Here is a 26,469-nt window from a genome sequence, read left to right on the forward strand (position 1 = left end):
CAACAAGCCGTTAAACCTCTAGGTTACCCTATAGGACGAGTTTTGTCTCGTGAGGGTTTGCAGTGAATGTACCCACAAAATTCAATGTTTCAAAATCCAAAAGGATCTAAATATGACATGGACTAAAAATGTTAAGCCGATAAAAATTTTCGAAAGTTAATGGAAATGAAATCCAGGTCGGCCAAGCCATACAAATGCTAAAAATCTTTTCACTAGTGATCATGACTCGAAGTGCACGTGACCAGCCAATATAAGTATCATTTCGGTTCTGAAAAGACAAGACCTCGATTACCGTCTCGATACATTTCGCCTCGACTACTGCCTCACGGTCATACACTCAAAAATTAAAGTTACTCAAGAATGGTTCACTCTATGTGCGAGTATGAGTATGAAGGAAAACTCAACACATGACAAAAGATGGACTAAATTCTTCGTGGACGACTGATCTCATAGGAAGGAAACAACCACTAATATGGAACGGGGAAGCTTACCAACTCTTCTCACCTGATCTACTTTCTAACAATGCTTCCTAGAGGTCGATGACTAAGGATGAACTAGAACTCCTGAGAACTCGACGTCTTCAAATCTTCAAGAACTACTTTGGGATAAACATTTAAACACAAACAAACATTTTTCTTTTTCTTTTTTTCCTTTTTTTTTTTCTTTTCTAATTTTTTTTGTTTTTTTTGTTTGTTTTTTTTTTTTTTTTTTTAACCGAAAAACGGGGAAGCACTACGAAGATCCTAGGAGGAAAACAACCACAATCAAGCTGACTCAACCAAGCAACCTAAACAAAATCTAGACGAAAGACAAGTTGGTCAGATTCAGCCTAAAAATCTAGACAGCTCCTACTTCGTTTCAAAGCTTGAACTATAATTTTTATGAGGGTTACTCCGTCCAAGTACTACGATCAAACAACTCTTGGAGACGACCAACGATAAACGTTGTGATAGCCGTCCAACCTGGTAACGTTTCCTCTTCTCGAGGCGACCTTATAAAGAGTTGAGTGAACTTTCCCTTTAGGAATGCCCAAATAAAAATCAAGTCCCTGAATTGTTCCAAAGATCCTATGAGCTCGATACCCTAAGGCCAATGTCTAAACCAGATTTTAATTTAAGTGAGGTTTGGGATTCGCAACGTTGTTTCCTAAATGGGCAAGAGATCGGTGATGAAATCCGACTCCTATCTTGTAATGGGGTTTGTGCCCTTACTAAAGACGATTAAACTAAGCAGTTCGTCAAATCAATTAGGCACACAAAACACATACAAGGACCCACTTACAGGGGATTCGTGGGTGGTCAGAGAAATTACCTCCCGTTCAAGACGGGCGATGACCTTTGATGACGACCCGGGCCACTCTTCCCTTAAGTGTCCGAACCCGAGGCTTCGTTTGATTTTCGGTTACAATTTATAAGCCCTCTAATTTAGGGTCAAAACTTTAATCCAAATAAAAAAAATTAAGAAAGTCTAAAGTCTCTCTCTCACCAAAAATAAAATAAAAAAATAAAACTGTAAATTTCTTCTTTTCGACTCCTCCCCCTTGTTTGCGCCTTCTCTTTCGCTCCTTAATTCCCTAAACACCAAAAATAGAGAAGCAAGTCAAAGTGGCCAAAAATAAAAACTTACCAAAAATAAAAACTTTCCAAGATTAGAACAAATTTAAAACTAGTCCCCGGCAGCGGCGCCAAAAACTTGATAGGCCTAAAAAGTTTCCTAAATAAGTCACCACCCGCAAGTATACGGGCGTCAAGTGATAATTCCGGTAAGACCGGTTCGTTCCTCAGAGACTAAGTGAAACCTATTCTAAGACTTGGAAGTAACTTGGTTTTTTTTTGGTTTTGATGAGGTTTTGGTAATAAAATAAAATAAATAAAATATTAAAATAAAATTACGGAAAGAAAATAATTACAAATGATACAAGGAACTCAAATGGGGGAGAGCCTAGGGTTTTCTGAATCCGTTCTCCTAACAATTCTAAGGACAAATTAATTTGGTCTAATTCAATAGTTCTTTGTATAACTCAGGTTTTCAGTCCATGGACGGTTTAAAAACCCGGAAGATATTATCGTTAAAATAATAAAAACTGTAATAAATTTATCATTAGAATAATTATTGAAACTTCATCTAAAACCCTAGATAGGTAAGATTAGTTACTCATAGTCATTATGTAAAAAGAATTGGAAAATAAAGTAAAGAATCGGAGAGAAAACACCTTTTTTCGCTTTTTTTTCCTTCTGCGCAGCCAAACAGAACCTTAGGGAAAATTATTTTCTCGTCTTCCCGGAAACGATTTCCAGGTGAGAAAATAATTTTCCTTCCCTGGTTTTTCTTCTCCTTCTCTGTTTTCTCTTATTTCTCTTTCCAAACTTCTCTCTTTCTCTCTCTAATGAGTACAGAAACTCTCTCTAATAGTTATAACCGATTAAGGATAGAGAAAGAAGAAGAAGAAGATGATAATGGATTTTATAAACTTTGATTCAATCTTTCTCTCTCTACAATATCTCTCTCTCTCTCAACTCTCTTAATCTACCTCTCTCTTTCTCACTAAGAGAAGAACTAGAAGAAGAAGAAGAAAAGAAAAGAAAGAACAAAACTCTCTTTCTCACTTTCTCTCTCTAGCTCGGTTATGATCCTTCAATGGTGGAGAGATGTTATAACCGTGGCTCCTCTTTCTCTCTGTCTAAACTCCCTTTTCTGTTTTCCTGGCCGTGAGAAGATGCCAAATAACTCACACTCAATTCATTAACCTCAATTGCTTTCTGTGAATTCCCTCTCTCTCACTAAGAAGTCAATTCCAAAAACCCGAGATGATGAAGATGATGAGAATGGGTCTCCTCTGTTTTTCCTTTTCTGCCGTGAGCCCCCCTTTATCTCTCTCTATCTCTCTGATATTTCTGTGTTGATTGAGCTAGAGAGAATGATCTCCAAACCGAGATGTCTCCTCATTCCCCCCTTCCTCTGTTTTTATAAAGAGATGAATAAAAATCATATCCCACTGTCTATCTCTGTCAAACCGAATCTCTATCTTTCTTTTGTTAGAGATACCCAAAATATCTTTCTCTCTCTAATCTTCTAAACCAGCCGAGTTCTCTCTGAAAATGGAAACGATGGAGAAACTGAGAGCTCTCTCTCTCTAGAAAATATATATACAACACCATTCTTTCTAACATTCTTCTCAACCTTTCCATCTTTGCCGAGCTCATGTTTTCCTTCCTCTTTAATTGAAGATTTCTTTCTCTATCAATCTCTTGCAAATCTTTCTTTTAGTTGTGAATTTGAAACCTTCCATTAATTTGAATAGAGAAGATAGACAAAAGGGAAATCCGGATTTGGTTTGATCGTGAATGGCTAGGCGACATGATTCTGTGCTTCTCGGGTTGGTAAATGTTGTGTGACGCTCCTCTTCAGATTAAGCCATATTTACGAAAGTTAAACTAACCGTTAGATCTTGCATAAGTAGCATTTGGAGTACCCGAGTATCTTGCGCCGCGTATACACGGAATAATATTCAAATTAGAACCGGAATGCCAACAGATTGCACGCCACGTGTCCCTTACGCTTCATGTTGACTTTCAGTCAACTGATTTTGACTAAAACTTTGACCGATTCTAGTTTCGTCATCCGGGCTTCGATTTCACTTCTGTTTTCGCCTACGGGATCGTGTTGAAGTCTAATTTTATTCGAGCATCAATATTAGCCGACTCACCCGACTACCATAATCTCCAAATGACCAAAATGCCCCTCAATTGTGTCTTTCTCCTGATTTTAGCATTTTTTCGCACCGAACTCCGTAAAAGACACCTGGAAAAGAGAAACAAGTAATTCATGAGAGTAACTGCTCGAAATAGACTAACAAGCCCAAATTAAGAGATTCAAATGAGGCATCTTCATGACTCATCATCCTAGGGTGCCAGATTTCGTGGCAAGTTCACTTCTGTATTGCCCAATTTTCGTTGGAAATTCATGAAGTTAGCAAGTTAGAAGTTTGTTTTTTTTTCGTTTTTTTAGAGTTTTATATGTCGAAAAATATTGAAATATGAACTATCATTCACTTAAAATAATGAATGGTAAACATACGATTTTATCTTAAGAAAAAATAACTAAAGAATATAATCATTGCAAGTTGGCTTCTCCGACTATGACGATTGGGTTGTCGGCCTTCTCTTTTGGCATCATTTCTTTACAGTTTTAAAATTGACCTTCGAACTTCTTGAACCATAGATCAAAATATGAGCCTTGCACCTTCTCATAATAAGACGTTTGTGGAACGGAAGGAAGCAGACTGTGTGGATGGAGCTTGACTGAAACGTAGTGGTTATGATTTACGTGACACATTACCACTATATCATTTCGCATTTCATATGGAGGATTCACTACTGGTAAGAAAGTGTGACTCATTATATGGGATATCAACACAACTGGAATTTGAAAAGCCTCCGCTGTAACATGCCCCATTTCCGGCATGTACATCTAATATGGCTTCTCCGCTCTTTTATCATAGCAACCTAAGGTAATTTTCAAATTACGCACTTCAACTTCAGACCATATACACAAATTAAATTTTTCGTTATTTACAATGTGATCATACATTACTTTTCGAACTTCTTTTTCGGCATTCTTTGACGAACTAAACACAAAGTATCCAACAACATGAAAGCCAAGTGTCCATCGGAGGGAACATTCTTGACGTCGATAACATATTTTCGCATTTTGTCAGTAATCCAACCCAAAAACTCAGAATCTGTCATTGGCAGATGTTCTTCCTTCTCGGTCGACCTTTTCTTAAATATAGGGAGTTTAGCTGCTTTCCCCTTGAACAATGTTTCTATATTAGCATCAAGTTGGTTTAAGGTATCTCTATACGTACTTAGATCTTTAGACATTTCATCAACTGATATCTGCTTAGCCCATTTTTTAGCCATTGCCTTATCCTTCACAACCATTTTATCTACAACTCCAAAGTGTGTCGGTTTCCTTTTGGTAGAACGATCATTTTGACTTGATTTATTTGGTTGACACCCTTTTCCAACAATTGGTTCAAATGACTCCCTCATATTAGTTGTTTTTGGAGCACCCAATAACCTAAGTTCAATCCTCATTTGTTCTCTTTCCGTTTCGAGGCGTTAGCCCATCTTTCCTTAGCCATTTTATGTTCCAGTGGGTCTTCGTATTTCAAGTCTTCTACCTCTGCATACACATTATATGATAGTTATCTTCAGTAACGGTCTACGACATCAAGTGGTATTGGTGTTTCAGAACGACAATAATCTTGCAATTCGTGTTGACAAAGAAACCCATGGGTACTACGCACCACGCAGGATGCGCATACAAACATTATTGCTCTCTCAAGTTTCAACCTTGTGTAGCTCTACCAACATAGCTTCCATTGCACGATGGGCAACCACATTTCTTAAATTAGCAAATATAATTGTCTGGTGGGGATCTTTAACATTCCTCATATCTTTCTCAAATGAGTCTGTTAATCCAATAAGTTCGTGTGTAGAACGCTTGTGAGCTGCTTCTCAACAAACAGTAAAACCACCAATAGAATTAGCTAATAACTTTTTCAGCCTATTGTGTTGTCCCTCTGCTCTACTTGTGGAGGTGGTGCAGTAGTGCCGTATTTTGACAGTCCAGCAACGTCCAAAGCGTTTCTTATACAATGTTAACCAAGTATTTCGACAATATGCTACCAACCTCCCTGAGACTTTACTCCACTTATTTGCAAACCTATCACATTTATCTGTAAATGTTTTTCTATATCCGACCATGTTATCATTTTCCATTCATCGAAAAACTCATCCACAATCTTATTAAGCTCATCTGTTTCATCATCGGCATTTTTACGATCACAAATTACCTTCTTTAAGAATAAGGTTGCATGAGCTCTGACATTATTGTTTATATGCCATGAACATAAGATGTGATTAACATTCGGATACACAAATTCTATTGCACTCATCAAAGCTTGTTCTCTGTCAGTGATAATAACGGAAAGAAGATCATCAACTTTATACAACTGTCTGAGACATTCTACAACCCATACGTAGTGTTATGTAGTTTCCTTAGACAAAAAACACATGCTATTGTGAACGATTTTCATGTTGAAGTTGTGGAGACGGCCTGAAGTAGAGGGTGCTTATACCGATTTGTCTTGTAGGTGCAGTCAAGGATCAATATTTGAGGAAAACATTAAGCGAGATCTATGCACTTTGGATGCGCGAAAAAAAGTTCTTTCATCTTATTAGAGTTTTCCTCACACATATACTTCACGAGATAGTGGTAGTCAGATGACAACTTCATAAACTGTTGCAATACTGACCACCCTTCACTCTAATCTACTCTCAACTTTGTCATCTCGTTTTACAGAGTTATCATTGAAGCAAGACTTTCTGAGTTATGTTTTTTGAGATGCAACAAAAGTTCTTTGTGTTGCACTCCACCTTCTGTTAATTTCCAGACAAATTCTCATTCAACTTTCTTCAACCAAGCAACAAATGTATGACCTGTGAGATTTTGCGCCAGCGCGTGGTTGTGACGTCCATTTAATACTACTCCACTTGCCGTATTCCAAACATTTTACTCTGATAGAAAAAAGACAATCACACTTTGAAAAACTTATGCGTCTTTTTTTGGCGGGGTATGTGTTGGATTTGAAATTCTTCGCCTTGTGACTTGCATATGTACCACCCCTAGAACACTTAAGCAAACTGAATGACCCTTTGCCTTCATTGTTCTTATTTCTTCCACATCTTTTAACTAGGACGAATAGATTTTTCTTCCATTTCTCCGTGCACCAGTCGACAACTAACTCTCTTGACTCAGAAAACTGTAAAATTAGAGAAATATTTCCATCGATTCGTAAAAATGGATGGTTGAAAAAATATAGGAAGCGTCATTTAGGAGAAACATACCCTCTCAGTTGTAAAGTGTTCACTTAAGTCAGGAAATTCAGCTCATAAAGGTACGGCCTCATCTCCAAAAGATGATGTTTGTGAGTTAAATTTGGTGCTCTATAAGATAATTTTAAAGAATAAACAAGTAGGATTGGAAAAAATAAAAAATTATGATTTTAGATGTACTTTTCCAATTTTTTGGTAAAGTACAAGAAATCCAACTAGAATTTCGTGGGAAATCTCAGAAAGTGTAGGATACTTTCGGGGATTTTCCACAAAATTCTGGGAGTTCCTATTTCACCTCGAATTTTTGTCATGGAACCGTTTTGTATTCTTCCAAACTACTTGAAAGAAAATACAAAATAAAATAATAAAAACGCTGAGAAAAACTTCTTTACGGGGAGATTGAGGGGTTTTATCTTCCTAATCTATCCAAGGTTTGATAAATAAGATAATGAAGTGGTAGAAACTATTCTTTTAGTAGCAGTAAAAGAATAAGAATAAGAGTAAAAAGAAGAAGAAGTAGAAGAAGAAGAAGAAGAAGAAGAAGAAGAAGAAGAAGATGATAATGATGATGATGATCACAGTTTAGGTTTTCTGTTTTTAACTATTATTTTTGTTAATGGTCCACAAGTTAGTAACCGTTAATATGTAAGACTTTATGGAGTTGTCCCCTTATTAAATCAAAGTCAACTGAGTCAAGCATAGTTGACTCGCACCGGCCCGAAAATAGTTATCTATATAAAAAAAACGGTTGTCCCCGTATTGGCCACCATAGTTAGATTCGACCACAAATTCATCTACGTGCAAAATCACACACAACCACAATCTTCCACAATCTCATCAGTAAATTTGTAAAAAGTATTAGTTTTCAAATAAGCATTTGTAATCCATAGAATGATAAAATTAAAAAAAATAAATAGAATAATCGAAATGTAAAATTTTAAGGAAAGTCCGTACAATACCGATAAAGTCATTTTGAGAGTAACGTTGTTATGTTTGTAAATATGTTATGTTTTGTCAAAGGTTGGAAAATGTTGGTAAAATTTCTACAATTTATGCAAAATCAAAGAAGTGCCACAACAAATTTAAGGGGGTTGCAAACTGCAAAAACAAACTCGCTCATTCAAAGTTACAAAGGTAAATGATTTTCTGGGCAAGTCAGAAAATTATAAAACGTAAATATGTTGTTAGAATCAAGAAAATGCTATGAGAATATACAAAATATTTGCAAAATATATACTATGTAAATTTTCTGAAAGAAACCAAGATTGTAGAGAGAAATACAGTGGGACAAGATCTGAAAGATTTTTTTTTAAGAAAAAGATAGATATCCTAAATTTAAGAATAAGAACAAGAAAACCATGCACGGTGCAACAATCTATCGTTGAAAAAAACGAGAATGTGGTAAAAGAAGAAATTTAATCTATTGAGCATCATGTTCTTCTAGGTTTTCTCTAGGTGAAGACTAAAAAGCGTAGATGGTTTTTCTCTGCGATTTCTCTAGGTTTTCTCTCGGTGAATTGAAGAAGGGAGAATTATAATAGATTTTCTTTGAGTCAAAAAATTACGAAAACATTCATTTAAAAGGAATCGACAACTTTTTGTAGGGATGAAAACTTCTTATTAAGGGATTATTTTCATGAAACTGAAAAGACTATTTTTATCTTCTAATCTAGGTAATTTTATTTAACCTGTGATAAGTTAGGTAGTAGTAGAGAATAAAGAGGTTAAACATGTAAATTACTCCTAGTTGGTTTATTTTCTATTTAACATTATTTTTTGGCTCTAAACCATTGACCCTGTGATTTTGGACATAAAACATATCCCCCATAATTTTATAGCCTGTTAATTGACAAATACACTCTCACACTCACTGACATAAATTAAATAGTACAATATTACATATATCTTAATCCATATAACAATGCCAACACATAAACTTCATGAACAGCAATGTAAACAACATTACACACCCTAGAAGGCAAGAAGCCATGATAAGCCATGAAGCTATTTTACTTCATTTGATACATATACACTTATAAATTACACAAAATAAACTTAGAGGAAAAACTAAGGCTCTTATGCTTGGAGGCCTAAACCTCTCAGGTTAGTAAGAGGCATGGTCATCTGATAGGAACACTATTATTCATCAACATTTATTCTCAATTATCAAAGAGCAAACTTTAGGTATACAAGCTTAATTTTCCATGAATACATCTTCACTGTGAGTCTGTGACAATAGACATATTCTAGCTAATGGCCCTTTTGCACAACCCGACAGCGATACTTTCCCAATGCCCATATAGGAAAAATGTTTCGGTACGCAGCGTAGTTGATCGTGCAGTTCTTATTGAAAATACCCATTATATCCTGTAATTAAAAAGACAAAAGGTAATCACAGCTGATAAACGTATAATACGTATTCATAGGTACAATAATTTATGTCTTTAGTTAATGCTATCAAGAAATTTGAGTGATCAAACATGGCAACAAGATTAATCCTAGATTTGTATATGTAAGAGTGTAAGTTCAAAATACTTTAACCTAACTACTTATTCTATAAAACGATATACCTCCTATGGAAAATCACCATTCTCCATTTGCCAATTTATTAAAACCTTGGCAGCTCGATGAATTGGAGTTGCATCTCTCTCCGCCTGCACGGAAATAAATTAGAAAGATTGAAAAATATACAACTTATCATAGTTAGTTAAATAAAAAGTGAAGATGATTTATCCAATTGTAGCTGCTAGTACTTGTCCAGCTTCAATTAAAGCCATCATTGCCCATGCTGTATTGACCACATGTGACCAATTGCCATCCAGATTCCTATACACCTGCTTCAAACATAAGTATATTTATAATTATATTATACTGTAGTGATAGGGTATCCCAAGGTGGCAAGGGGAAAGTCTATATCGTATCCTTTTTTGTTTCGAGTGACGTAGAGCACGTGTGACTTTTAAGTCTAACACTTGCAGGTCTAACTATAATATTATTAGGAATATGACTAGACATTATATTAATCTTGATTGTTATATTGCATTTCTCTCATGTGGGACTATGTACATGCATTTACTGTTAGGAATAAAAATAATGAGAAAGTTGTTTGAGTTGTAGGGCCAACCGGCCAAACCTTAACATGATGTTAAAGTTAAGCCCACATGTGAAAGGCCAACAATAACACCGCTCCACATCACCATAACAAAAGATACGTTGGGCTCAAAGAGCACCATAAGTGAGGGGACGTACGTGTGAAATAATCTAACATGAGAAAAGTGTACGAGAAACTAAAAATATAATATCTAAGTCAACTAAACTCATTGACAATTAGTTTGATGTACTTAGACTTAACAAATACAAGTAATATGGAAGTTGAATAACCTTATTCTGACAAGATTCATAACTTTCTCCCCAGCCCCCAGAAGGCAATTGTTTAGTCAACAAAAATTCACACGCTTTACGGATTGCAGAGCTATTTTGAAAGGTTTTCCCAGCCGCCACCAATCCCTCTATCCCAAACCATGTTCCATAGGTAAAGCAGACACCCCAACTCCCATACCTTTTACAAACGAAAAGAGTTGACAACATACAAATTTTAGTGCTTAGTTGCAAAACGAATGTCTAATTGGATATAACAGAAGGAAAAACAAACCATGAACCGTTTTCAGCTTGGGTTTTTTCTATGAAGTTGACAGCTTTCGTGATAAAATGTTGAATCTCTCTGCTTCGATAGCCAGGGTATAATTTCTTAAATGATGTAAGAGCTTGAACTGACGATGAGGTACACTCCACGTACCTAAATTGTTACAATTGAAGCTTAATTTACCTTGAACATTCTATAATACTATAATCATATGCTCAACAGTTATACTATCAAATCGTGGTTTCTTACGGATAATCAATCATTATATCTCCAAATGTTTGCGAAGGGTTCAGTAGCTGCATGGGAAATATAAGTGTACTGTTAAATTCACGATTGTATGGTAAATCGGAGAGGTAAGTTGAAATAGTGACAAGTTAATTTAATGTGGTCCGACTGCATAATCACGACCTACATCCACGGAGAAACCAGTAATAGATTTATTACTAATCCCCACAACTGTGGTTTGATTCGTTACACTAGTCTGACATAGCTGAATGAATAAATCTAAGACTCGAATCATATTTATAGAGTGTATTAGGGTTTCGTGGTTTCTTAATATTCCTAAAACAAGATAGTAATATGCATCTAAATAATATATTAAACTTAATATTTTGGATCTTCATATATTTTGGAATATTTTCAAGAATATTGAATTCTTCTTAATCCGTCAGATCTCATCTTGATCGTTGGATGTTCTTTTGTTAATATTTGTTAAATACTTTAGTTAGTTAAGGTTGAGAATAGCTACAAATGAAATACATATCTTTTCGTATGTACAAACTATTTTTATTATCGATGTTTAAACTCGTTTTAAGTGGACGAATCAAATCTATTTGATCATTGACAAGTTTTATTTAAAAATATTTGTCTTCATGGAAATTCCTGCAGTATATTCAGGGATAACTCTTAGCATTCCTAAATGTAAGCAGCAGAAAATTCCCGCCGAATTTGACGGGACGACAATTAATTGTCTCAAACTCAAGCTAGAGAAAATTTTCGCCAAACTTTTACGGACGGACATATTCCAAATGTCCCCAATGCTAACGTGAGGATATTCCAGCCAAACTTTTAGGGACAGTAACAAATCATCGCAAAAACAGTATTAAGGAAAGAGCTATTCGTCACTAGAACCGTCCCAAATACCAATGAGATGCCGCTTTCTACGGCGGGAACAAACCGTCCCTAATACACTATTAGGACGATGTTTATATATGTTTTTGGACGGTGTTTGAGTGTCCGTAATGGCCCTATTTTTTGTAATGATGGTAATGCTAGATTCGTAAAAAAATAATTGACAAATTTTATGCCAAAATGATATTGCAAGCTCTATTTAAAAGTTTGATTGAATTTCAATCGTTAAAAGACGAACGGCTTATAAAAAGAACGGTCCAGATTTAGTCAAATTTTTTTTAAAAACTTGGCACATCATCTAGGCATAAAATTCGTCGAATCAACACATGAACCTAGCATTTTCTGATATATAATGAAGTACGATCGTAAAAAAGTATATAAAAAGTATTAGATGTCTATACCTCTAACCACCCATAGGATCTTGACGGTTCAAATGCTGGGACACCGCCTTCATCTTCATTCTGCATAGAGATAATGACATTTACAGCTTCCGCTAGTCGTGTTGCCTCAATCGGTTCGCCAAAATCATTTTTCACTGAAATCTGTGATATTAAGAGAGCAGCCTCCAAGATGCCAATAGATAAGAGAGATGATCAGTAACTCTATGTATACACTGTTGGAATCAGAGCCTATTTTGGCTCGACCCGACTCGTCAAACTCAGAAATGGAATGCGCCATTGTGTTCGTCTCGTCAAGCTCTTCAAATTAGAGCCAAGAATCACTCAAATCCGATTCCGGATGAATGAGAAATTCAAGTTTAAAGTTTGGACGAAGATCGGTCAAATTAGAGACTAAAGTGTCAAACCGGACAAGTCAGATAAGGGGGCATTTGAGCGAAGAGGACGCGCTAAGATCTGGACGGTGGGCGTTCACTCCGCGGAAATGCTTCAGATCTGACGGTCGCGTGTTTGTGCATGCGGGACAATGTTAGGACGAAGCCAAACACGTTGGATCAGCAAGATCCAACGGTCTTTTCTCCTCTGCGGTGGGACAGCTTCGGCACAGAAAGATCCATCGGATGGCTGGCGTTCTACCCGAGATTTTTAGAGAAATTGGATGGCCCAAAATCCAGCCGACTCTAATCTGGTTTGAAACTTCACATTTAGTCCTCCCTTCCGAACAGTTGTGTCCTAATGACCCCAATAGATACCTATACCCATTCACTTCCTATATAAACAACCTAAAACCATTCCAATTCTCATTAATCAATTCATTCTCTTCTCTTCTTCTCTTCTCTTCTAACAATTAGAGGTTCTGGTTTGCCTAGAATATCTAATTGGGAAGTAATTCTAGTATATCTAGAAAAAGGAAGAAAGAAATTTTTGAGTGAAGTGATAATCTTAAAGTGTCTAGAAGATCGAAGTCATTCCCTTCTTCTCCTCTCTTCTCTTCTAACGATCAGTATCTGATTGGGAAGTACTCTAGTATATCTAGAAACTCTTCTAACAAACAGTATTTGATTGGGAAGTATTCTAGTATATCTAGAAAAGGAAGAGAGAAGTATCCGAGTGTCTAGAAGATCTATTCGCCTCAAGAGCTCATATTATTTACGAAGGTTCGCCTGCTTTCAGAATATAGAAGTACCATCTTAAAATTCTGAAAGGATAGTCGTTGTATCCCGAAGGCATACACCCTAACGTTTGGTACTATTACGGGGGTGTAAAATGTCTTAAGGAAAGAGAATAAATTCTCGCCTCGACTCTATTATCTTTTGTCTATCTCGATTAATCCGAAAGAAGGAATTACTGATAAAGTCGGTATTCGCTTATCGTTTATCTCTCTATAACTTAGAGAAAGGAAGTTCCCTACTTCAACCCAGACTCTGACTTAATCAAGACCAGACAGAGTTAAAGTGAACTCAAATCATAACCAGAGGAACAACATACACAAACTTACAACATTTCATAATTTCAAAAATAAAAATTAACTATATTACCTTTAATCCTTCAGCTGTGCAATCTGAGACGGGATGCCCATGATCTGCAGTTGAAAAAGGCCAGGCCCCTCTTGAGATGTGGTGGTAATAGAAATTAAGATCATCTCTATTGACATCTTTTAAAATCTGTGAATCTTTTAAATATCTATGGGCCTTGTTTAGAGTAGGACCATATTCTTCGTACATGTTTGTTGAGATAATTGCTTGAATCGCCAAAGCACTGTCCCAAAGTGAACTAGTATTGGTTCCCTACATGCAGGTAGATTTAATTGTAATTCGTTTCGATAAGATATACATCATGAAAAATTACCCGACCTAATAAATGAAAAAAGTTGATCATGGATGTGAAAGAGAATTTAGCTTTAGTTTCAACCTGCTTATAATGGGATATAAAGGACTATAACTATTAACTGGTATAAAATTATTAACCTGCATTTTCATGCCATCTTCCGCAATCCACAAGTAGTCATGGATTCTTGGAAGGTGTAACTTGAATTCTTCTGAGTTGTTATTTTCTACCCAACAGCATAACATATTTAGTACCTGCAGACATCTCAGACAAATAGACAATCATTAGACAACATTGGACTCTATAATCATAAACTGTATACGGCTAATGTATAAAAAAGTTCATGAAGTGATGTAAAGGTGACATACGGTTACACTTGTTCTACGTCACCCAATAATGTAACTAGTGTTAGGTTTAAAATAATGACATTTCTTTTGGTGGTGTGTGAGACCTTCGGCCGGTCCTGGGCCTAGGCGACTAAGACATCGCCTAGGATTCCTAAATTTAAAAACTCTCAATTATATAACATCTAGAATATAGATAGTATTATAATATATTATTATATGCACACACATGTGTATATATATCAGGTCCGTTTGAGCAGCATAGGTGGTAGAGTAGTCGGTTAGAGAGCCTACCTTATAAGCCTATAAGGTTCTTCTCCTAAAATAACAAACCCTATCTCAAATTCTAATTAATTTGTGGCTTAGTGAAACCAATTAAAGTTAAAGTGTTAAACACACTCTAATTATGGGAAGTTTAAAAGACATACAAAATCATAACACTTAAACTTAATTAACTACTCATGGAAACCAAAAAGGCATTTAAAAAAAAGAAGAATAAAAATCGATTTAAATGCAAATTCTTATAAATTTTTTTGGCATTGCTAAAAGCACCTGAACAAGATGTTGTAAGCAGGCAAGACTTTTTTTTACTCGAATTAATGGCCATTGGTAGGGGTGGGAAAAAGATCCGGAAGACCGCTATCCGACCCGTTCGACCCAGATAAAAAGTGTCCATGGACACCCGATGGTCATAACGGTCAGTGTCCGACCGGCCCGAAAGAATTGGCGGACGGTCACGGTCAAAATTTTATGTCGAAGGACCGACCACTAACCGACCAGTACGAATGACCGAATAGGTTGACCGACTAAACTGTCCTCATTTTTAGAAGTTGACCGTTGAATTTTATAGACATATGAATATATGATGATCGTTAGCTATAGTCATATAGTCCTCTGGAAGACCAAATATTAGTGCATCGCTGAATTATATCTTGTCAAATGATGATCAACTGTGTTTTTTCTTTTTTATATTTACTTTTGATTTCTTGGCTAAACATCTTCATTTGTAAGTAATTTTGTTTGTGGTAATAAAAATAAAGTCCTGAATTAAGTAAATTTATTGGAAAGTCCGGACCGAGACCGTCCGGTGTCCGACTGGACCGGTAAAATAAACGGTCTTGGACGGTCAATGGACAAAGAATTCTTGAGAGTGACCGTCCGAGTCCGCCCGAGTAAATAGGTGGTCACCAACAGTTTATGTCCGAATCGACCGGTTCGATGAAGTTAGAGTTCGGTACCGACCGGTCCGGACCAATTCCCACCCCTAGCCATTGGCCGGTTGGCCCAAACTCTCTTTAAGCACTCAATCAACTGATCTGAGTAGTTAAGGGTCAAACTAACTTGAGTACTTAAGGGTCACGCTCACCTTCATTATCTCTTCTATCTTCTTAGAAAATCATTTAAACAAAAGAAAATTTAAATGGTTGATTTCTCAACTACTTCCTCTCTCTCTCTCTCTCTTTGAAACCAGTTATGAAGTGTAATATGTCATTCTTCCTCAGACAATCTCCAATGCAACACTCAACTTGAAAAACTCAAACGGACACTTAGTATTATTTGAGCTTTTAACGAAAAATATTCTCCAATGCAACACTCAACCTGAATTTCAATACGATGTGGCATTAATAAATGTTGAGATACTAAAAAAACTCAACAATTGAGTTTTCTTTTGAGTATCTCAACATTTATTGTTGTATCTCAATCAACCCACATCAGCATTTTATATGTCAAATTAAAAAAAACAAGAGTAAATCTAAAGTAAATGTTGAGCTTTTTGAGCGTTGCATTGGAGAAGTATTTTGAAGAAGGATCTCGATCGATAGTGCTACCTAAGAAAGAGAATCTCAATTCATACTTGACAAATTAGATTAGTTGAATTTTTTTCGAGTGTTGCTTTGGAGATGCTCTAAGAGCTCCTCTCCACGAGTAGAGGCGTGTAATACTTAAGATGGCATTTGTGCCTCTCTCTAGAATTTAGGGACAGAGACTGAAAAGATGATTAAAAGAGATCAAATTATAGCAGAAATTTTTATAATCCCGATGAATCTTGGAAAGATTATAACACCGCGGGAGGAGTAGTGCTGCCTGTATTTCTCAAACATTTAGGAAAAAACGATCAAAATGATTTCGCCCGAGTAACATTAGAACTTGATGGAGATGACTCTCTTAATGTTTGTAGCGTTGTTCCGAGGAAAAAAATTACCAGAAGTTCGTCAGTGACGTCGAGAATTCGCCGAGAATTTATTTGGTTATCATCTCCTTCAAATAGAACTTCAATTCCATGGTTATCATCTCCTTCAAATCGAACTTGAATTGATAAAAACGATTTTAGGCGGTAATACTCGAAAAGCAAAATTTGAAAGAACAAAAGCTAGTGCTCAACAAGCACTTAAAGACTAAAAGTTGAATGATGGTATAATTCTCTTTCAAAAGATGGTTTGGTTTCTTGAGAAGATTTGGGTGAATGTAATGGTAAAAACAGAGAAAAAATAACCGTGTTGGGGTTTTTCTTTTAGTCACTTGGGTGCCTAGGAAAAAAAGGTGCTTACAGAATTTCGTTGATTTCAGCGCAAATTAATAGTCCCCGCCACTTACAGCATTTTGGGCGGGTGCTTTTAGCAGCGCCTTTTTTTGTCTTTTGTAGTTTCTCTTGAAACTTCAATCTCACATTTCTATTTCATACTCTACAAGAGTATATTACACAGTTACATAGAGGTAAGTTTCTTGTTCCTTTATTTATTTTCTTTGTTCTTTTTTTATATTTAAATTTTTATTGCTACTTCTAGTAAGTTTAAAATATTTATGTTGATCAATATATAATTTGTTATTATCTCGCTAGATTGTTATTGCTCCAAAAAAAATAGGCTCCAAAAATATAAATAAAAAAAAAAAATTGATCAAGATTTAGTTAAATCACAGCTAGGATTTAAGGATAAATTATTTAAGAAAAAATCAAGATGTAGGAATTCCCGTCGATGCGTTTGCCTAAAAGCCCAAAAGTCAGACTCGTATTGGTAAGACTAGCCCTCAAACAATGGACACCTATTTTCCGCAGTAAGACTTGAACAGATTAGATAACCACAAATACAACATATGCGTGTTACCTTATTAACAGGTCCTAAGCATATGTAACAACTTTTCTTATCTTCGTGGTGAATGTGCTCCATGACTCTTTGCAAAGCTCTCTCCCTAAACAATTTTCCCGGCCACCGCATCAGAATAGGCTCAAAAACTTTGTGAAGAATGGCCCAGAGAACATCCTGCAGTAGTGGGGGCCGGTAGTATATGTCTTCCTGTTTATATATATATCACCATTACACAAATAGAAGTATAATTTATAGAAACAAGTAATATATACGTGTGTGTGTGTGTGTGTGACATTTAGATAAAATACAATTACTTCTTTTGAGGGTGGCAACCCGATTTATACTGCCATAATCTACTTTTAGAAAAAGGATTAAAACTAATTTGATGACCTTTCAACATCTCCTAAACCACCCATAATTTTCTTCAAACTCAACATAAATTTCATATTTCTTTCATCTACTGTTTACAATTTTGTCTTCATGTACCCAAGTTAAACTTGATGCAAAGTTAATATTAATAAATGGTGAACTGACTAATTTTTAGTTTGTAAGCCATTAACAGGTCAATTTAGTGGTATTATTTCTTTAATGGACTTCATGGCTATGTTATTGGGAATCATGTTAGTAGTAGTTGTTGTTAATAGGTTAATCTTTTGGTATATAAGTAGGTCGGTGTTTTTAGTTTAATTCGAGTCAAGTGAAGTAATCAAATTCAATTTTTCTTAATTCATTTTTATCTGCATTCTAATTTTCCTTTATCATTTGTAGATTAGTAGTTTTAATTCTTGAATTTGGCATCAACGATAGGAATATTTTGTGATTACTAACCTAATTGCAAAATGAACGAGTAATTCTATCCTTAGCTTCCGCTATTTTGTGAGAAATTTTTTAACTGATAGTGCATTTAAATGAAAGCATTACTTGACTTCTAAGAAATCTGGAAGGTTGCCGAATTTGGATATGGAGAACGAATTGATCAGGTAGCATGTGAAGCTCTCTCCCTAGTCCAAGAAGATAGTTTGAGAGAGAGCAAAAAGAAGGATAAGAAGGCATTGTTGTTTCTCTATCAAGCTCTTGATGAGAATATTTTTTTAAAAATCTCGAAAGCTGAAACAACTAAAGAAGTGTGGGATTTGTTGGAAACATCTTACAAGGATGATGTGAAGATAAAAAAAATGTATGGTTGCAGACTTTATGTAACGCCCCAAGCCTTAGCAGTTGTCGATATTGTCCCCGCTTTAACCACCCAGGCCCAAGCCCACACGGGTAGGGGGTTTTGTTCTTGGCGAAGGCACCACAAGCCTGCCTACCCAAAAGGCCTCGGTACTTACTAAGCTTGAGCTTACACATATAGCCCAGTCTCTGGACACTCTTGTGAGCAATGTGGGACTATTACAATCCCCCACTCTCAGCGAAGAGTCGTCCTCGGCTCTGATACCACTTTGTAACGCCCCAAGCCTTAGCAGTTGTCGATATTGTCCCCGCTTTAACCACCCAGGCCCAAGCCCACACGGGTAGGGGGTTTTGTTCTTGGCGAAGGCACCACAAGCCTGCCTACCCAAAAGGCCTCGGTACTTACTAAGCTTGAGCTTACACATATAGCCCAGTCTCTGGACACTCTTGTGAGCAATGTGGGACTATTACACTTTACGAGGTGAATTTGAATCTCTTCATATGTTACACTCTCTAAGTATTTCTGATTATTTTTCTAGATTTCAATCTATTGTTAATCAATTGCAGGTTAGTGGTGAAGTATTAACTGATTTACATACTATTGAGAGAATTAGGAGATCGTTGATAAGTCGTTATAACTATATTGTTGCTGCAATTGAGGAAGAAAAAGACCTCTCAACTATGTCAATTGAAGGTTTAATGAGTTTATTATGTTCACATGAACATAGGATGAACCAAAGAACTGATGGAGAGTCTATAGAGCAAATCAACGTGTCTTTTTTGAACATTTTTGTTCTAGTGGCCGACCTACCGAAAAAAAAAGTATGGTAAAGAATCTGCAAAAAAGAAGTTTTCGCTCTACAAAATTAGGTCATTATAACCTTTTAGCATTTCATAAACCACCCATAATTTTCTTTCTCGGAGACTCAATAAAATTTCATATTTCTTTCCTCATTTGTTTTCAATTTTTTCTTCACGTATGATGTAACCATGTTACATTTGATGTAAACTCAAATTTAATTACCCACTAATTCAGTAAATGATTAGTGGATTAGTTTCTAGTTTGTAAACAATTAGTGGGTCCATTTGGTAGTACCTTATTTCTTCAATGAGATGCCTAAATTAGTTGGGATCATATAAGTAGTAGTCATTGTTAATGATGGAGTTGATAGTTTGTCTTTAATTTGAAGTCAAGTGATGTGATCAAATTTAATTTTTCTTCTTCCTTCTTATTTTTCTTTTTCATTCTAGTTTTCCTTCATCATTTGGAGAATGATAGTTTTAGTTTCCAGCAAACAACTCATAGAATCTGTTAACTGTCTCATTGGGTCAAAAAGACAATTACTAATAAATTTAAGATTTATCTTCAATATGAATATTTTATATATAATTGAATCGACTGACTAAATTAACGCTCGTTTTGCAAAAAGCTTCTCAATCCAATTTGTAATCTCATTTTTGATGGTTCAACCTTTGTGTTCCATATTTTCTTTTAACTCGAACCTGTTTTTTTTTTGAGTTAATTCCGTTTTGGCCCCCAATTGTTGACCAACTCATCGTTTGACCTCCAATTGTGTCTGGCAGTTCGTTTGGCCCCAAGATTCACTTCTCGGACAGTGCAGACATCATCAAGGCATAAGCAATACTTTTCTATACCCGAAATACCCCTCTGACCAAATCAAAATCAAATTCCAAATTTTCAAATCAATTAACCCTAATTATTAATCTTATTCCTTCTCCCAATGGCCTTTCTTCTCCATTTCAATTTTCTCTTTCATTGATCTCTGTGAAGGAGATTGTTGTGTTTAGAGAGAGAAAGTGATCAGAGGACATGAAAAGAACTTCACAAAAATCTATGGTTGAGGTATGTTTTGCTATTCTGTTTAATCTATTTTTTTATTCCGATCCTAAATTATCTCTGTTATGATTTGTTTCTAGGTATGTTTTGTTTTTGTTTATCTTTATTGGGTTTCTAATTTATGATTTAATGATTGAGCTTTTTTACTTTCTTGGATTTCAAATTATTAAATTAGGTGAACTATTTTTTTCATGGTTTTCATTAGATGGGTGGTTGAATTTTAGTTCTTTTTTCTTATTTAGGTACAACTAGGATTTAGAGGTTGAATCTAAATTGGGTATTCATGAAAAAGTTGAAATCTTGATGAATATAGAAGTGGGTATGGAAGAATTTTTGTTTTAGTTCATTATTCAAATTGAGTTTGAGAGGAGTTATCGGATATGGCTTTGAAGAAATTTTCTATATGGAAGAATTCTATCATGATGCTAAAATCATCTGAAGATAGTTGTTTAGATCTACGGTGGATAATAAGAAAAATTTCATTGTATATTCAAGTTTCTAGGGTTTGAATTTCATACTGTGAAAAAATGGATGAAGATGCAAACTCTTGGATTAGAAGGATGAAGTATTCTCATACAATTTGTCATCGATTGGATTCATCGAGGTTGCAACCTTTTTCTTCTACTAGACAAACTTATTCGAGTTCATCAAATCTTGATTCTTGATGATCAAGATTGTTCCAATAACAGATCTGTCTCTTCCCTTGGTGGCTCTGCCTCTTCTGTCGAGTTCATTACGTCTGATTTATATGGTTCGTTAGGTCTGATATCTATGACACATGATCAAGATTACTTGCCCTAATTACTTCATTAGGTCTGATTTCTATGAGTTTAGATAGAAATTCAAAAGAAATTGACGAGTTGGTTGGATCTTTAAGGATGAGATCTTTGATGGAAACAACTTTTAAGTAGTTTTTGTAGTTTTTCATTATCCTTCCAAATCTGAGATCTCTGGTCTGGATGAAAATACTTGACCTGAAGTTGTTCATAGAGATTAATGAAGGAGAGAAAAATTAAAATGGAGAAGGAATAAGATTAAAAATTAGGGTTAATTGATTTGACAACTTGGGTTTTGATTTTGATTTGGTCAGAGGGGTATTTCGGGTACACGAAAGTATTGCTTATGTCTTGATGATGTCAGCACTGCCCGAAAAGTGGATCTTAGGGCCAAAACGAACTGCTGCACATTGGGGGCCAAAACGGTGAGTTGGTCAACAATTGGAGGCCAAAACGGAATTAACCCTTTTTTTTGCAAGATTGTTGTAAATACTTAAAAGGGTCGACAAAGAAAGTTGATGAAGATTAAATTTCAATGAATCCAAGTTAGTATTTTAATTTCGTGGGTAGTTTTAGTTTGTTTTTTTTGCAAGATTTTAATTTATCTTTTCTCAAGCTCTTCCGTGGCCCTCCTTCATTCAAGACTACGAGCAGCACTGGAAAGGAAGAGCTTAACTTTAGGTGTAAGTTAGTCTTGTCACGCATGGCTTTCCTTGTGTTACCATTCGTTATGTTTGCGTTGGATATCAGACTTTTACACGTTGTAGACACTTACTATACCTAGTATATATATATATAATAAAACCAAGGGAAAAATGTGGACCGGGACAAACATCTTTTTTTAATAAAGGATATTATCTAAAAGCACTACCCAAAATTTAAAATATAGTCCTTCTTAAAAATAAAATAATCTATTTAAAAAACAATTGTGTTCTTCTTAGAAATAAATTAACTAATTTAAGAAAAAAAGAAAGAAACAAAAGTATTACAAGGGTTAAAAAAAAAGAAATTTAAATCTCTCTCTCTCTCTCTCTCTCTCTCTCTCTCTCTTTCTCAATAAAATGATAACTTAAGGAAAAAAATAAAAGAAAAAAAACAATAAGTAGAATACTTTATAGAGTATCCAGAATATAACAATAATAAATATAATTTTTGGGGTTCTAGTCCAAAAATCTACACCTAAACACACATTTAGTCCACCCTAATATTAATATAAGATTTTAAGCCAAAATAATAATTATAATGGATATTTAGTCCAAATTGACCCATCTCTATAGAAAAAACAAATCTCTATCATTTCTATTTAACATAATATCTATTATAATCTTTTATATAAGAAAAATCCACTTTCGAAAACCAATCTCCAAAATTCTCTTTCTTTTTTTCTCAGATTTTTTCGATTGATTTCAAACTTACTATCTGTTTCGCAATATACACGTTATTTATTATCAATTACGTATATTTCTACAACAAAACACATTTAGTATAGTTAAAGTATGATGTCAAAATTACAGTTTATTGATTCTTGTTTTGTTTCATAAATAACGTGTTATTTATTGTTAAAGTTTCATACTTTATTTCATTTTTTTTATATGTGTCATACATAACACATTATGTATTAACAATGTTTCTTCGAAAATGGAAAAAGACTAAAATCTCTTTTTCTGGAAAGCTTGGACCTTAATCCCTTTTTGAATTTTATTTTGGACCTAAAAATTGTGGACCCTAATAAATATGGAAAGTCGGGTGGCATGTTTGGGGAGAGCGCCTAAAGCAATACTATGGGGCGCCTATAGAAACAATTGGGTTAAAATTTCTTTAAATTTGATCGATACAACTGTTCGTGCCCTGAGGCACGAGATATACCCTAGTATATATATATAGCAAATGAAAATCAATAGTAGAAAATCTTAAATTATTATTTCAATTCCCTACGGCAGTATTTCATGTTTGCAGATTACCATATCTAGATCTCTAATTGTACCTTCGCACATTTGTTACGCGCCTGATTCCAATCTATTTCTTTATAGGGGACAGTATGCAGCTCATCTCTCGGAGATAGAATTAGTGGTGTGATTGGACCAACGAATCTCTTTCCATATAAGTATGACATGGGCAAGTAAACCATCCGGCAGTTACACCAAAACCTTCCTGTCAGATGAGCAGTTCAGGGTAAAAAAAATTAGAAGCCCAAAGTATATAGTATGTAATAACATAGAAATGTTTTGGAAGTATGAATTACACTTAAATTTAAAGTTTGTCATTAGTTCAGTAAAATGCTTTTCTATGCAATATCAATCCAACTTAACTTCGACATGACGCTCCACTAGAAATATTTATGTTTGTGGGCGTGTGCGATATTTGAGACAGACGTCACAAATCTGACATCCCGCGACTGACAAATGTTCCTTCTAGATCCTAACACATAGGATATGATCAAATGATGTAATAGGTCTCCATTCAATATAGTGTGTTACTCTAGATGCATTTGTCTGATGTGTTGTAACACATTGAATTTCGAGACTCTGATATTAATATTGTCATAATAGTGAGGACTTTGTGATTTAAAATCTAGAGGAATTTGGGTTTCTTGAATTGCAGAGTTTGGACTCATTCAATACAACTCCCCACACTTATCAGAAATGATACACCTCCCGGCTCAATTCCCGGCCGAAACCCGGCCGGGTGAGTTGGCTTGCCAACCGGAGGTGTGTTATGACGTGGAAGTCAATTTTCTTTAGTTATTGGGGGAATTTAAGAGGAGTCCCTGATATTAGGTATAATTACAGTTGAGGACGCTTATTAAAGTAAAAGAAATCTGATTTCTTTCCAGCAAGAGGCTCCCGACTTTTTACCCATCTTCACGAACAGAAATTTTCCCCCAATCCGAGCTAGGGTTTCGTGGTTTCACCAAAACAAATCGACCCTTAGTTACAACCGAAAATCACCATCATAGGGTTTCTTGGCATCTCTCTCTCTCTCTCTGTCAAACTCTCATCTTCTCTCTCTCTCTCTATACAAGTAAGTTCTTCAATCTCTCTAGGTTTATCTTGAGTTTTTTTCAGTTTTGTTGGAGTTATGAAAGTTTATTATAAATCTGGTTCTTTCTTTTTAATAAAATAAGTGTATATTTGGGTTTATCATCTTGATTCTTCTTTACTCTTACATATATATGTTGGTTCGAGTTATTCGGTGTCTTATAAGGTACCCAACAGTGAGTGGTGTATTTATGAAAGAATCTTACTTTTCTCCATCTTCATTGAACCCTAAATGTCTTAGGACTGCTCAACCACCTCCATGAAAGAAAATAAATAATAGAAAAATTAGGTCCAAGAAGAACTTGGTGGGAGATAATATCTTCTTTTTGAAGGAATTACATCATAATAAGACTTCGGACTCCTAGTCATTTTACCATTGTGCCTTGTGCTGTCGGGTTTGGGATCGTCCATTGGCCGAACTTAAGTCATTTTCTCATGGAATTTGTTAGCTGAACCCTGTCTCGGAAGTTTGGCTAAGTTAGTAGGAATTGTAGTGGACTCGGCCAAGTCCACTGAGTAACTCCTTTCGTCCCGTGATTAGCTCATGCCCTCCCCAAACCTGAGTAAATTCCTGAGCTATTAGGCTGATCCAGCCGAGCTTGATTTCTTAGTGCCCTAACTGGGGGTTTTGTATGTAAGTCCAATGTGGGGAGCAATGTAAATTTTATTGATTGAAGTTCGTAAACATATAAGTACGGAGTTGTTAATGGGTAATGTTCTAAACTGCAGGTAGGAACAATAGGAGGCGGGACACAATTGGCATCACAGTCGGCATGTTTGAACCTACTAGGGGTGAAGGGTGCAAACAAGGAGTCGGCAGGATCAAATGCAAGGTTGTTAGCAAGCATAGTAGCTGGCTCAGTTCTAGCTGGTGAGCTTTCTCTAATGTCTGCAATTGCAGCAGGACAGCTTGTGAAAAGTCACATGAAATACAACCGATCCACCAAAGATACGTCCAAAGTTACCTCCTAGAAGAACAAAATCATCACAATATGTCATATACTTTTGATTATCATTCCTTTTAAACTTGTATGTAATATTGTTCCATTATAAGTTGTCGTGGTTCTTCCCCCAAATCAAACTCGTTTGCTTATGTTTTAACTAATGGATTGTGTTTTAGGTTTTGATTTGTCAACTGAGGGAAGGGGGTTAGAGAGTGCAGTTGTCTAAAAAAAACTCAATGTTGAATCAATTCTTATGTATAAAAAATAGAAAGTTTGGTTTTATTCACATGTTTGCTCTTTGTTCTCATATGTTTAATCAATTTTTAAGTCTAATAGTCAATGGACTCGCAAAAGATATTAAGAAAAAAGAATGCTCTATCCTTTTTAGGTTAAGTTACTGGAACAAACACATCCGTAGATGATATTGCTAAGAAAGATAGATTGAAAATAAACATGTCAAGATAAGAGCAAACACATCTATAAATGATATTGCTAAGAAATAACTTTAAAATGGAAAAGAAAAGTTGAAAGAACGATATAGGATAGATTGAAAATAAACATGTCAAGATCAAATAAATAACTCGACTTTGTATTACAGTTCAAAAAGAAAATTACATTTTCAAAATATTGTGATGTTAAAGAACATACCACATAAAAGTATGTATGTACACAAGTAAAAGAAAATGGATGCTAAGTAAATGGGTGTATTCATCTAAAGGAATCAAAAGTTGGCCGAGGATGATGGTGTTGATGAGGAGGTGGCTGGAAGAGCAGACGGTTGCAACTTGATAAACTCGAGACAATCGGAGATGGCTTCAGCATAGAATGAGTTTGAACGCCGATATGATCTTTAATCTTGTTGAATTTCTTCCATCAATATAATAATTGTCCTCAATCACCCAAGTACTACCATTCTTCCTCCTCTTCCTTCCCTCAACAGATCTTCTCCTACATAATCTAAAACGATTCAAGCATGATCCAAATTAATAGAATATCTTATATGTGATCACATATAAGACATTTAGGGTTCAATGAAGATGGAGAAAAAGTAAGATTCTTTCATAAATACACCACTCACTGTTGGGTACCTTATGAGACGCCGAATAACTCGATGCTTCAAGAAGCAACAGCTAAATGGATAACTCTCCGTAGGTTAAGTGTCAAAATCAAGATTCAAACATATCCCAATTATACTAAAATTGGACCAAATTATACTAGAGACGAATTTCCTTAACCATAATTTAAGGAATGAAGCTTGTATTTCTTCAATACTGAAAGAAAAATTTGCAGTAAATTAAAAAAACAACAACAATATATAGGAATAAAGAACATAAGTATCAATTTCATCA

At 35.3% G+C, this 26,469-nt stretch overlaps 1 protein-coding gene and 1 long non-coding RNA gene across 2 annotated transcripts in view; one reads left to right on the forward strand and one right to left on the reverse strand.

The window, feature by feature from the left end:
• Positions 1 to 8,748: 8,748 nt before the first annotated feature.
• Positions 8,749 to 26,469, reverse strand: part of LOC147538978 (cycloartenol synthase 2-like) — a 40,734-nt gene continuing 23,013 nt past the window's right edge. Inside the window, exons 6-16 of the mRNA XM_086639880.1 lie at positions 23,123 to 23,289; positions 17,350 to 17,538; positions 14,042 to 14,155; positions 13,613 to 13,861; positions 12,078 to 12,239; positions 10,795 to 10,841; positions 10,555 to 10,698; positions 10,284 to 10,461; positions 9,656 to 9,736; positions 9,473 to 9,556; positions 8,749 to 9,269 (exon numbers count right to left, since the gene is read on the reverse strand). Of these exons, the coding sequence (XP_086496006.1) occupies positions 9,476 to 9,556; positions 9,656 to 9,736; positions 10,284 to 10,461; positions 10,555 to 10,698; positions 10,795 to 10,841; positions 12,078 to 12,239; positions 13,613 to 13,861; positions 14,042 to 14,155; positions 17,350 to 17,538; positions 23,123 to 23,289 (1,412 nt within the window). The 3' untranslated portion in view covers positions 8,749 to 9,269; positions 9,473 to 9,475. The remainder of the gene's footprint in view (positions 9,270 to 9,472; positions 9,557 to 9,655; positions 9,737 to 10,283; positions 10,462 to 10,554; positions 10,699 to 10,794; positions 10,842 to 12,077; positions 12,240 to 13,612; positions 13,862 to 14,041; positions 14,156 to 17,349; positions 17,539 to 23,122; positions 23,290 to 26,469) is intronic.
• Positions 20,234 to 21,678, forward strand: LOC147538979 (uncharacterized). The gene is made up of 2 exons (XR_015225050.1): positions 20,234 to 20,368; positions 20,605 to 21,678. It is a non-coding gene; the product is annotated as an uncharacterized LOC147538979 (long non-coding RNA).

This window comes from Eschscholzia californica, unplaced genomic scaffold (genome assembly GCF_041429995.1).
Source record: "Eschscholzia californica isolate CP2 unplaced genomic scaffold, dmEscCali1.0.p SCAF_5, whole genome shotgun sequence".
In the NCBI taxonomy this organism is placed as follows: Eukaryota; Viridiplantae; Streptophyta; class Magnoliopsida; order Ranunculales; family Papaveraceae; genus Eschscholzia; species Eschscholzia californica.